The sequence below is a fragment of the Stegodyphus dumicola genome, chromosome X2 (assembly GCF_044657685.1).
Source record: "Stegodyphus dumicola isolate Sdum_Otavi_A_Nest chromosome X2, ASM4465768v1".
NCBI classification, from domain to species: Eukaryota; Metazoa; Arthropoda; class Arachnida; order Araneae; family Eresidae; genus Stegodyphus; species Stegodyphus dumicola.
The window spans coordinates 100,940,718-100,953,504 of NC_140781.1; the positions used below are offsets into that span (position 1 = coordinate 100,940,718).

The following is a 12,787-nucleotide window of genomic DNA, read 5'->3' on the forward strand; positions in this document are numbered from 1 at the left end:
TTTAACCTGAAAGCTTTATAATTCCACTAGTTATGTGTACCTTAGTCCAAGACAGTTTAACAAGCATTTTTGCTAGCATAATTTAATAACAGTTTTGAAATCAATAATACTTATGTAGGTAACTAATTTTTTTTAATTGGGGGCAGACAGTATACACTGAAGAAAGAAAATTATTTGTTATATCTGTAAATTTGACCTCTTTTATGTCTGCAGATGATAATTTATGGCAATAGTTACAAATTTCTGTACTGTAGAATAAATTTTGAAAGAATGGAAAATGGGGCTGACCTGGGGACAGTATCATACTATGATTTTAAAGTGGGACTGAATGAAGAAAAATGCCTTCAATGTATACATTTAGACATGGAGATGAAGCTCCAACTCTTGCTGCTGTATTCAGGTGGTTTGAAGAAATTTGTATTATAGTATTTGGTGGTTTGAAGTCGAAATTTGTCTCCTGGATGAAGAACATGCAGAAAGATCTTCTTCAGCTATAGTTTCCCAAAAAAATGTATTGGCCATACGAAAAATGTTAATCAATAACCTACTAAATAATACAGAGGAACTTTACATTGGATTCACACCTATAAGCAAAATTATTCATGAAGATGTATATATGAAAAAATTTGTTTGTTGTTGGGTTCCCCCACCCAAGTTATAGAGCATGTCAGAATCAATTAAAAAAGCCTTAAAATTGCATATTGATTGTTGATACCATATTAATTCTAAAAGTGGAATTTATGATAAAAAATATGTACCATTTTTTTATACTCCAACATGTCAAGAAACTAAAGTATGGTCCTTTGACAAAGTTATGTATCATCCTTTGATGATGATGATGCCAAGTCAACAGTGATGAAAAGACAACAACAAAAGACGGAAGTAATGTATGTGTTTTCTTCTAAAGTACAGGACTGAGCAGTGTCATCATGTTACAAGTAGAGAAGACATATAGTTAATTCAAACAAAATCACATTAAAGTTCTAGAACATCCACCCTGTTCTCTTTATTATGTGCTTATTACTTTTGGCTATTTTTTAATCTAAAACAAAATTTATCTGGCCATCATTTTCATTTTGAAATGAGATTGATGAGGCTATAAAAACATATTTTTCATTGATTCCAAGAAATAGGATTTTCTTGAAGCATATTTAAGCTTTGGAAAATTTGCTTACAAAAATGCATTGATGTCATTGAAGACTCCTTTGAACACACTTAAGATTTGATAAGTTTAACTTGAACCATTTAGACGTCTGTCAAAAATTTAAGGATTGGCTGTCTTATTGTTATGTCAGGTGTCCATCCCCACAGAAACTACAAATCATAGGAACTTCAAGTAGTCATCTTGGAAAAGTTTCAGTGTTTTTAGATTTGAAGGATTTTCTGCACGATTTAGGAAACAGAGGACTTAGATGTTTATGAAGAAATTTTGTTTTATTATTTTCTGATCCTGTGAAATAACATTAAAAATATCAAATGTGATTTACATTAAATGTTGCTGGATGATGGATAAATTGACACTAGTTTAGATCCTAGACTAAGATTTATGTTCAGTTGATGAAAACTAGAGTAAAATTCATGTAAAAGTATTTGAAAAAATAATGAATGTTTATTGTATTTATTATGCATGATTTTTTCAAAACAGTTTTGTTACTCCTTTTAAATACAGGGTAAAGAAAAGTTATGCAGAACTTAAAAATTTTAGTTATCAATTCTAGTTCTACTTTTGTTGTAAATGAAAACCGAAAGCATTGTTTCTAGCTATTTATTATCCTTAAAGAAAGGTTCTTCTTGCTTTTATAAAGCAGTTGACATTACTAAAAGTATGATTTGGATTGCATAATAATGATTTACCATAATGAACTTACAATACTGAGTCGTTAAAGACTCCACAACTCTCTGTCTCCTCCAGTCTTGTTGTAGACCACTGGTTTCAGTTTAAGACTTGAATCAGGTAAGACAGGCTTTAGCACTGTAACATTGGTCTTGTAACACATTTTAGTAAAAATATATAAAATTTGAAATTTTTAAAAGGTCTGTACACAGAAGAAGGCATGTTCTTTATTATTCTGAAATGTTCTGAAAAAGAAGTCTGATATAAAAAAATTGACCCTGAAAACATTTTAGCAAAATTGCTCCAGTTATACCTGTTTTACCCACAGTGTATTGTTGAAGTTTTTAATGTCATTACATATACAATTTTAAATTGTAGTATTTCATTCAATTTGAACTCTTAACAACTGTGACTTATACTTGTTTGTTAATGCATATTTGAATTTAAGGATATTTTTAAAATTTGTATTCAGGAATTTAATATGCATAGTTCTCATTAGCAATAGCCAATTGTTAGAAACAATCCTCGATAATTTAATCCATTAGTTATGTGAGGATTTTTTTTAACTGTGAAAAATATGCTGCTTATTGAAAGTTTTCTCCATCAGCCTATGTAATATTAAAATTTCATAACATATATGTAATAAACTCATCACAACCAAAATTATCTTAGTATAGAAACTTATTTAAGTCCTTCCTTAATTTTTAACTATGAATCTATAGCCAATGCTTTGAGAGGTATTCAATTATGCAGTTTTTAACACTCTGTATAAGTTTCTGATATCCAAAAATATAATGTTTTAGCTTTTGAAGTTTTCACATTTGTTCAGTATTTTAATTATGTTATATAATTTAATGTTTTAAAGATGCAATTTTATATCAAGGCTAAAAACATGTACAGAAGTTTTGAAAAAATGTGTTAAATTTGTTCTCCTATGTTCATAATGTGGTTTCCCAGCAGACTGCTGTTGAATGTTATCAAAAATCATACATATAATGAAATGTAAAATGGTCCAGTTCTTGAATCTTTGAAATATTTGAGCATTTGAAATGCATCCTGAGCTTTAAAAAAAAAAAAAAAAAAAAAAAAAAAAGTTCACTCACTAATTAAATATCTGCAGATCTTGTTTTGCCCTCTCGCCCCTACAAAATAACTTTAATTTGCAGATATAGTGTTAAGTTCTAAATATTATTCTCTACCTTTTGTCTGCACACATAGCAAGTTTCTTTTGGTTTATTTGTTCATTAATGATATAGTTTAACTGATTTGTGCTTACTTTAATGTGAATGCAATGAAAATATTTACTAGCAAACTCTTTTAACATAAATGATAAAATACATGATTTATCGATATTAGGTATTATTTTTGCACAAATTAATGAACTGTTGAAAGGGAAATATACTGTAGAAATTCATTTGTCAAGACTATTTGGGGCAGTGCAGTTTCAAATATCAAATTCTCAGCTTTTTTGTAAAAAATAGAAATGGTTGATTTTTAAAACTATTTTCAATGCACAAAAAACTTTAATTCATATTTTTACCTAAGTCATGTAAAGTAAGTACACTTGTATGCAAAATTAAGAGAATTTGCTCGTTATATTGAATTTATGAAAAACTAATAGACAGATTTTTATGAAATATGGTTTGAATATACATTTGTAACTGAGAAGAAGATGTAACATTTAAAAGTCATTTTTATGCAGGAGTACCAGTAAAACTCATAATTCGGGAATGTTCAAAGTGCACTCTCTGATATCCCAAATTGAAAACGAGTCTAATATGGGGTGTGCTTTCTTCTCACCGCCAGACAGGTAGCACTATGCAATGGCAGACTAAACAGGAGGCAGTTGAGGATTCCCTGTGGCAGTCAAACTCTTGCAGCAAGGCAGTTTTCAACTGTGGGATGGTGAGTTGAAATGCCCTTCCCAAAAGCATCTCAGACATGCTGTATAGGGTTAAGGTCAGGAGGTCTGGCTGGCCACTCCATATAGCAAATATCTTCACTTTACAGGTAACCATCAGTTAGCTGAGCCTTGTGTGGGCAAGCATCATCACCCATCAACAGTAGCCCAGGAGCAACTGCATTTCTGAAAAGTCGAACATAAGGCTGTAAGATCTACTTTCTGTACCCCATAGCAGTCAGGGAGCCTTTGTCAAACACATAGTGGGTGTTCATACAGCCATCCAACTTAATGCTTGGCTAAACCCTTACTTCAACACCATAATGATCGTTTTCCTTGGTGACTTGAGGATAGATATCCTCTTCCAGTCTCTCACCAGATACAGGTAATGCCGAGAACATTGTCCAGACTGAACCTCGATTCATATGTAAAAAAGCATGATGCTCCACTGAGTCTGGTCCAAGGCTCATGTTATCTGCAGCATGCTAAATGTACTTTCTTGTGTGCTGCAGTGAGTGGGATGTAAACAGCACGTCTGGTTTGCAGCCCTGTCTCAAGAAGCCTTCAGGCAAATGTAGACCATAAAACTATGGTTCCAGTAGCATTATACAGCTCAAATAAGAGCTATGAATCTGTAGCAATCCTGTATCACCATGCTGAAAGTGCCAAATACGATCGTCATTCGTCATTGTGGATCTTGGTCGACCTTGCCCAGATTTTGTGATATGGATCCAGTGCCCTGAAACTGTTTCCACAAGTTTCATGACACTGGGCATTACATTGAGCTTTGTAGTCACTTGGGCTGTCTTCAGTCTGCCACTGATACTTTATAAAATTTACCAACTCTTGTGAAAAAGCAGTTGTCACAAGCACATAAATTCCCGAAAATCCCTCATTTGCTTATATCCCCTCCGTAGTCACAGCTGCACAGACATGTACATGTGTACTTATAGTATTCGACTCTGCACATTTGCACAATTCTTCGATGGCATGTTTTAGTACCTCTGGTTCAATACTTTTTGTAAAAATGAACATCACTTACAAATTCTCTCAATAGTGTAAAATGCTTCTCTAATTACAAATAAATAACTAGTTTTATGATACTATTCATATAACTAGTACTAGACAACTACTCTTTCACTATCAAAAACGACAAAAGTGACATTGGCAAAAATTTCCCATGAGTTGGCGATCTTTTTTAATGTTTCGTCAAGCTGTTTTATGTTTCTGTTTATGGTAGGGTTACTAACTTTCAAAGAAACTGTCCGTACAGCAGAAATTTTAGTGGGCAGACTCCATCAGTGAATACAAGTAAAATGTACTCCAAAACAGAGTTCACACAGCCCTCAGTTTTTGCTTTCAATTTTACTGCAGTGATCTGTTTACATTATAGCATTAATGTATATTTAGTTTTGAATGCTAATGTATTTTTAACTAATTTGAAAGAAATTGTAAACGTGTTTATTTATAGGAAATTCTTTTTAACAGGTTGTTGAAGATGCAATGGGGAGTGCAGTCACGACATCTACTCCACTGGCACAAGTAGACAGTCTTATTCAGCAGGTTGCTGAAGAAAATGGTCTTGACATTATGGATCAGTTAGCACAAGCAAAGTCAGTTCCTAGTGGTGAAGTTGCATCAAGAGCAGCAGCAGCTGATAGATCATTAGCTGATGAAGATGCACTTTCTCGCAGGTTGTAAAACTTTCCATTAATGACAACACTTATATCACAACATTCTTTTTGTGCATTTTTTATGTTATTATTATTATTATTCTCTTTCACTAAATACATGAAGTCTTTTGCATTTTGTTAAGCTGCTTAGACTTCCCTATCCATTCTGGTTTATGCTTTGTGCATTTTTATTTTTAAAAAGAAATCTTAGTTGTAGTTATTTACTTATGTTATATTTAAAGAGTTCAGCATTTTCAATTTAATTTCAGAACTTGAAATTCCATGACCCACTGTTTTTTTCTTTCTTTAAGTCTGTAAATCAGTAGATTTCCAGTTGAAATTATGCACACCTGAAACTGGACTTTAATTGGAACCTGGCATTTAAATTATAAATTCATTTCCATCATTTTTTTAATTACAGGCTTGACTATTGATATATTTTTTAGTTTGATTTAAATTTTGTTTCTTTAAATCATACTGAACTCAGAACAAAAATCTGATTAGAAATTTCTGGTGAAATTAAAACATTTATAGAAAATATTTATATTGCCTTAGTGCTTTTAGTAAGCACACAATAAAATCTCTATATGTGAATATTTTGGAAAACAATTCTACTGAAGTTTAGGCATTTCCTTCAGGAAGGCTTTATGGCATAATAGTTTGAATTTGTAAACATAGAAGTTCCTGCCATCGAAACTTGACATTTCTAGGTGACTGTAATAAGTTTCTTCTGGTGTCTTAAACATTATGGAGTGGATTAGCAAGTTGTGAATTTACCTGCTACACTAAAAGATAAGTGTGTTGAAACACTTTGCGCAGTATGCAGTCAAAAGTTTTTAATCCGGACTCGTCGGGACTTCGGCAATTCTGGATTATCGGTTTTTCCGGATAATAGATCATCAGTTTAAATCTGGTAAGATGGCATGCAGAAATTATAAAATTAAAAATATTAAACCGTAATTTATGAAATAAAGAGCAATTATGATCTAAAGGGTATCAAAATTTACAAAAAAAACTTAATATTTATTTGTTTACTTTATTAAACATTTCTTTCAACGCGGGCATGTGTAAAGCATACATTACGCATAGTCGAAACTAGAAAATTGCAACAGAAAACTATTTGATGTGTATTCGTGATATTTATAATGACGAGGAATTTGATTTAAATCATATCAAAGACTGAGTACATCGAGATGAAATACTACATTTAATAAGGAATTATAAGCCGAATAAAATAAAATTATCTGCCCTGAAGATAAGGATAGTGCTGACAGATCAATTTGCAGTTCATTGCGTGCCATGTCGTCCCCTTCCCCCGCAGAGCAGCGTGAAATTGATAAACATATTTCAGAATGGTCAGAGAATCAAAGGATATGCCTTTATCCATTTTTTGTATCAACTCCACTTTTTGTTTGATAGACATCGAAACATGCTTTCGCTTTGTAGATCCTTTGGTAGCTCCAGAATCGGAAATTCTTTTTGACATAATTAAGCTTACTTTCAAGCTTACTTTTATAAAATTGCTCTAACAGTCTGCAAAAAATAAGCCGGATCCAATTCAAAGATTAAGGAACAACGCAATCTGCAACATTAACTGAAATAGATAATTAGATAATTTTAGCTTATACTGTCCGTTATACATTAAACGTGCATGTGTAAATGTATTATGTGCATGCGCAGACACATATGCGCATGCATAAAGTTATTATGCGCATGCGTTAATGCATTATACATTGACGCATGCGCAGAAAGTTTGTAGCTTTGAAGTCCCGATTATAGATCATTCCGGGTTATGGACATCCGGATTAAAAACTTTTGACTGTATTAAAATTCTTCCGCCGTTCTGCAGTTCTGGCATTTCTTAACTTATTCATTTAATTCTTCTCTGTATTTTTATTTCTGGAAGTTAAAGGTGAAAGGCATTTGAGATTGACAGGATATCAATGGGTCAGTATACTATTATCTGAACCTTTACAAGCATATGGAATGAAATAGTGGAGAAGCATATGTACACTTCCTAATGTCTCTTGCGGGTGCTCAGTGAAATTTGTTTCATGATTTTTTTTTATAGTATTAATTTTTTGCTTAAAATCAACAAGGATACATCGTACATCTTAGCAGAGTATTCTCATGATCTTCCAAATGAAGGCTGTGTGTTAAATTGTTAGAGAGTAATAAGGTGTAAGATTGATTGCCTTGTATTTTCAATGCCTTTAGTTACTGCATTTGTTTGTTTAAGTTGTGGACAAAGGTTTCATTGCTAGTTAAAAAAGAGCCACCAAATTAGTTTTGTGTAATCAGAAGTTGTTTTGAAAACAGTTTTCTGGCTTTTGTTTGGTAAGAAGTGGAATTTCTGAATACCTATTTGACACTGATTTATCTATGAAAAAATTATTTTGAATAGTTTTCTGCATTCTTTTGCTTCAGTTCTCTTCCACGATCCTGATATATCTGTCAGTGTTCACAACCACTGGTATTATTTGTCTTGATTTATTAGCTTTGTTCATAAGTTCTGCTGTTTATAACTCTGTTATATGTGTGATTATATGTCATCTTCTGGTGCATGTGCATGTCCTTGCGATTCTCTACCAGATAAATATTTTTGAAACAGGTAACAGATGACAGCATATTCTTCACTTGTATATTTTGTGGAATAATCACTATGTTTTTTCACTTACTTTTCTACTGTCTTCAAATGAAACTTTATTTCCAGGCCATAGTTTATGTGAATTATATTAAAAGTACATGACATTTCATATACTTATTGAACTTAATGCAAGTCTTATTGGTAAAAAATATTCATTTAATGATCTCCCAGTTTATTAAATGTATAGGAATAATTAAATTTTTTGTAATGCAGATTATTATTTATAATCAGTTATTAGCTGAACATATATGTTAGATCAAATCATGCAATGAGGGGTGTTAAACAGAAGCAGAAGGTATCTTTATTTCATGAAATCAGGATGTATAGGAGTAAGCTGGGTGTATATCTATCTATATGTTCATGGTTTGAACTTCATTTTGAATGTATCTTTTTTTATTTCTGAAGTAAAAAAAAAAAAAAAATCTCTTTCTATCCTTCTAGTGGACAATAACAATCAGCATCATCTAAATATCCGACTAGGATGCTTTTGTGGCTTCATTAGTTTATGCTTCGGTACACATACAAAACACACCATGCCAATGATTCTCAGATGATCAAATCTTGGTGTTTTACCACAAAATAATTTGTAGGGTGATTTTCCCTCAACTGTTGATAATCTAGCATGCTTCAGTATGTGCACAAGTGCATTCAGCCCACAGTCACGTACATAGATATTTAGCAGACACGATTGATCTGCCTAAATCTGCAAGTGTCCTGTTGGTTCATTCTGCTGATCCATTTTATAACGGTGTGTGAGGAGTACTGTACTGAAATCTTGTAAAAGAAATGGGTATTATTTTTAGAAGTATCTTGAAAACTGTTTTTTCAGTCCTCATATTTAAATCTGCTTTAATTATCTTTTATGTCTGATTCATGATGAAAACACAGAATTCTTCAAATGTAGCTGCAACTTCTGACTTACGTTTCAGAAATAATGCTTTTCTGGGTTTAGAATAGTCAGTCATCTGTGAAACAAACCAAGTTAAAGAGAAGCATGTAGGCATTCCTTCTCCATTGGTTCATTAACATTTATGTGTATAAGCTTGTCAAAATCTTTCACATACTGTTGGTGCCTTTGAAATAGTAACCTGTGCTGTGTGGTCAGCACAAATGCTTGACCATATTGACTATCAGGTTTTAATTCTGTTCCTTGGAAGAAGGAAAAATTTTATCATGCTGTTTAACCAAATTTCCTAATCTCTCATGTCAGAGTAGAAGAGAATTCAATTAATTTGAGCAGAGAACCCTGTGATAATATTAGGCACATTGTTTGTCGTAGACAGTACTGCTTTGCATAACAGTTTAAAGACATTGCCATTATGTATTCTGATAGCAACAACATCTGTAGATTTAACACCTAACTTGACATTCTTAATTTGGAACTGAGATGTTAAAGGTTGATTTAAAACCAGTTTCAAAAAGCATCTGGAGCATAAAGTACTTCATCATGCAGTTCTTTTAGCTGCCACACTCAACCATTTTTGCAGGTGTTAATTACACTATGTTCATATTATTATATTGTTGAGCTGTTTTCAACTTAATCTTCTGTTAAGCTTTCCCTATGTGTAAATGTTTTCAGCCTATGAATTCTGTTAGTACTGCCCAACTGGGGTAGTGGTTAGTGATGCTGACTGCTATTCCAAAGGGCCCATGTTCGAAACCCATAGAAGACACGGATGTTTGTAAATGTTTAGCGTCTGTGTGGTGTGGGGCACTCTAAATATGCATCGAGTCAAAAGTCTTCTCGAGAAGTTGGTGGTAGGATAAGAGGGGTGGGAGATCCTCAGATCCATCCCCCTAGGGTGCTCTAAATCAAAACAGGATAGAAATGAGCAAAGTCATATTGTCACGTAATATGGTGCTCTAGGCTCTTGATGACAGATTCAATCTTGCACTCCTTGCCACAATGAATTTCATGGAATGAATTTCATTTGATGATGTTGCTGTCAGAGAAGTAAAATAAGTCACAAAACAACATTTCTGTTAGTAATGTCATCAGTGATGCTAACTGCTTTATCATTGGTTCTAGTATCAAATCCCAGAGAAGATATGGATGTTAGTATCTGTGCAGTGTGCAAGCATAATAATGGCAAGTAGAATGCCCTTTGAAGTAGTGTGGTGGTAGAGAAAGAGGGGTGGAAGACCTTCAGTTCCCTCCCTGTGGATGTTCTCCATCAAAATTGGGGTGAAGCTACATGGTATACAGTTACTCCAGTGGGGTTATACTTGTGCAATTAGTAGTGAAATTCTGATCTCTTCCCCAATTCTATCTGCACCTGTTATGTTGCTCCAGTATCTGTAACCTGAGTACCATAACTCTCTTTAGTCAAGCACTCACTGTTAAAAACATTGTCACGAACAGCATTTATACTGTTTTCCTGAAATTTACAGTACATTGTCACCTCTTTTCCATACTTAACCCTTTGACTGCAAGTCTTTTTTTTTTTTTTTTTTTTTAATTTTGATTATAATCATGGGAAAATAGTATTTTTAGGTAGATTCAAAATGTAAAAGAATATGAAAAGAAAGTAAAGCAATTAATATAAAAGTAGCCAGTTGTACATTATGTGGGAGATGTGTTTATCACGTTTGACACAAGATAGCATATATTTGGTGTATTGTAATATGACAATAAAGAACTTAAATAACTATATTGCATATGATATGTTTTAATCCAAGCTTCCATGCTTAAAATCATATTTCAGTCCTTGCAGCGTGTTCTCCTCTCTTTTCTTTTCTCGTAATTTGTATGTATTTCAGAGCTACATACTGCTGATCTTTGTCATGGTTCCTGTTCCGGTTTGACTAGAAACTTTCACTCTGCTGATGTTCCGGTTTGATTAGAAACAAACTTTTCTCTGCCTCAGAATGGCAACAGTGAGAACTTGACTTTCGATTTGTTATGACGCAGCTCGAACGCTGTTCATGAGATGTAACATTAGATTAGATTAATTTGCTTAGTATTTAATAAATCCCTTTAAAACTAGATTGAGTATTTGATCATAGAATTATAATTGAACCACCGCTTTCAGAAATTTAGATGTGGCATTTAGATACGTCATTAGATTTCATAGTTAGATGCATAGGCAGAGCCATTTGTTGATTCGATTAGTGTACATTAGTGCGTACATAAACATTTTATGGTGCTACATGCCGGGAAGCTGGCTAATGTTCGAAAATATGAATTTTTAAGTATGGATTAGCACGGTGTGAAGTGTGCGAAACCTGCAAACTGGTAGGATAAGTTTTCTATTTTAAAGTAATTATGGAAGATCCTGTCGCTAAGCTTAAATCAAAACACAAAGTATTAAGGACCGCAGTGTCCAAGGTACTGAAGAAAATTGAGACAGAACTAAGCAAAGATGATGTTAGCATAAACGTAATAGAAGAAACTTTAGACATATTAAACGAAAAAGCAAAAACTCTGAGTGATTTAAACACTCAAATAGAAAGGAATTTGAAGGTTGCAGACGATGAATTTGAACTTGAAGTTTCATCTGCTCTAGAATATGAAGAAAAAATCCAACTGTTGCAATTTAGAGCAAGGAAAAAATTGAGAGAATTACACAAACTCGAACATTCGGATAAGGAAAGTATGAACATTCCTAGTGAAACCACTATAGATTCCAAACTTGAAAGTAATAAATTTATTCGCCTTCCAAAATTGACTATCTCTAAATTTTTTGGTGATTCTAGCAATTGGCAGGAATTTTGGAGTCAATTCGAGGCAGCTATCCATAACAATGACTCATTATCGAAAGTAAATAAGATCAGTTACTTGAAGTCATTACTAAGTGGGGTAGCTTATAATGCTGTTTCTGGACTTTTGCTTACAAATGAGAACTACAGTTCAGCTATAGGATTGTTAATTAATAGTTTAGGGAGAAAAGATTTGGTAATAAATGCTCACATGATTAAACTGTTAAATATTTTCCCTGTTAAAAATGTAAGGGATATAGAAAATCTTAAGAATTAATATGATCAGTGTGAAACTGAAATTAGATGCTTAAAGTCAATGAACGTGGTATCAGAAACTGACGGTAGTTTCCTTTGCCCAATATTGTTAAAATTAATTCCATCAGAGATTACATTAGAATACAGTCGCAGTAGAAACAGTGACCAAACATTGAACGTTAACGAATTAATGGAATTTATTCGTAAAGAAATAGTAAGCCGCGAAAAAGCTACGCAGTTAAATGACAGTAGAGAAAGAAAAACAAAAAACTGAGCGGAAATGATTCATAACTGGAGGCATAAATTAAGCGATCGTCTCCACTCCACTCACGATAATGTAAACAGCAAGTGCAGTAAACAGTTTGAAAAAAGTTCGGCTAAAATGTATGAATATGTTGCTCCAGTCGCTAGCAGTAAATTGTGATGAACTACCCGATTTGGAGCGCTGTGAAATTATAACCGTAGAGGAGAAAAGAAATATTTTGAAATCTCAAGCCTCATGTTTTTTGTCTCTTAAATCTCAGCATAAAATAAAGCAGTGCAAGGAAAGAAAAATGTGCAAAATATGTAATAAAAAACACAATAGGTCTATTTGTTTCCAACTCAAAACCAAATCGGAGAAAAACAAGGTCGTGTCGACAATTCCATCCAGTAAAGAAGATGTTCAGATTAGTCAATTAAAAACCAAAACTTTCTGCAGTGCGTTGCTACAAACGTGCACTATGATGATACATCCATTTTTTGATAAGGATAATTTAGAACCAGTTTATATTCTATTA

The 12,787-nt window shown here is 33.0% G+C and overlaps 1 protein-coding gene across 3 annotated transcripts in view; it reads left to right on the top strand.

Annotated features, from left to right (window-relative positions):
- The window catches only part of LOC118199441 (charged multivesicular body protein 1a-like), a 63,533-nt gene that overhangs the window by 35,951 nt on the left and 14,795 nt on the right, over window positions 1–12,787 (top strand). For all 3 annotated transcript variants that reach the window (XM_085809989.1, XM_085809987.1, XM_085809988.1), the window contains one exon: window positions 5,223–5,428. In XM_085809989.1, the coding sequence (XP_085666115.1) occupies window positions 5,223–5,428 (206 nt within the window). The remainder of the gene's footprint in view (window positions 1–5,222; window positions 5,429–12,787) is intronic.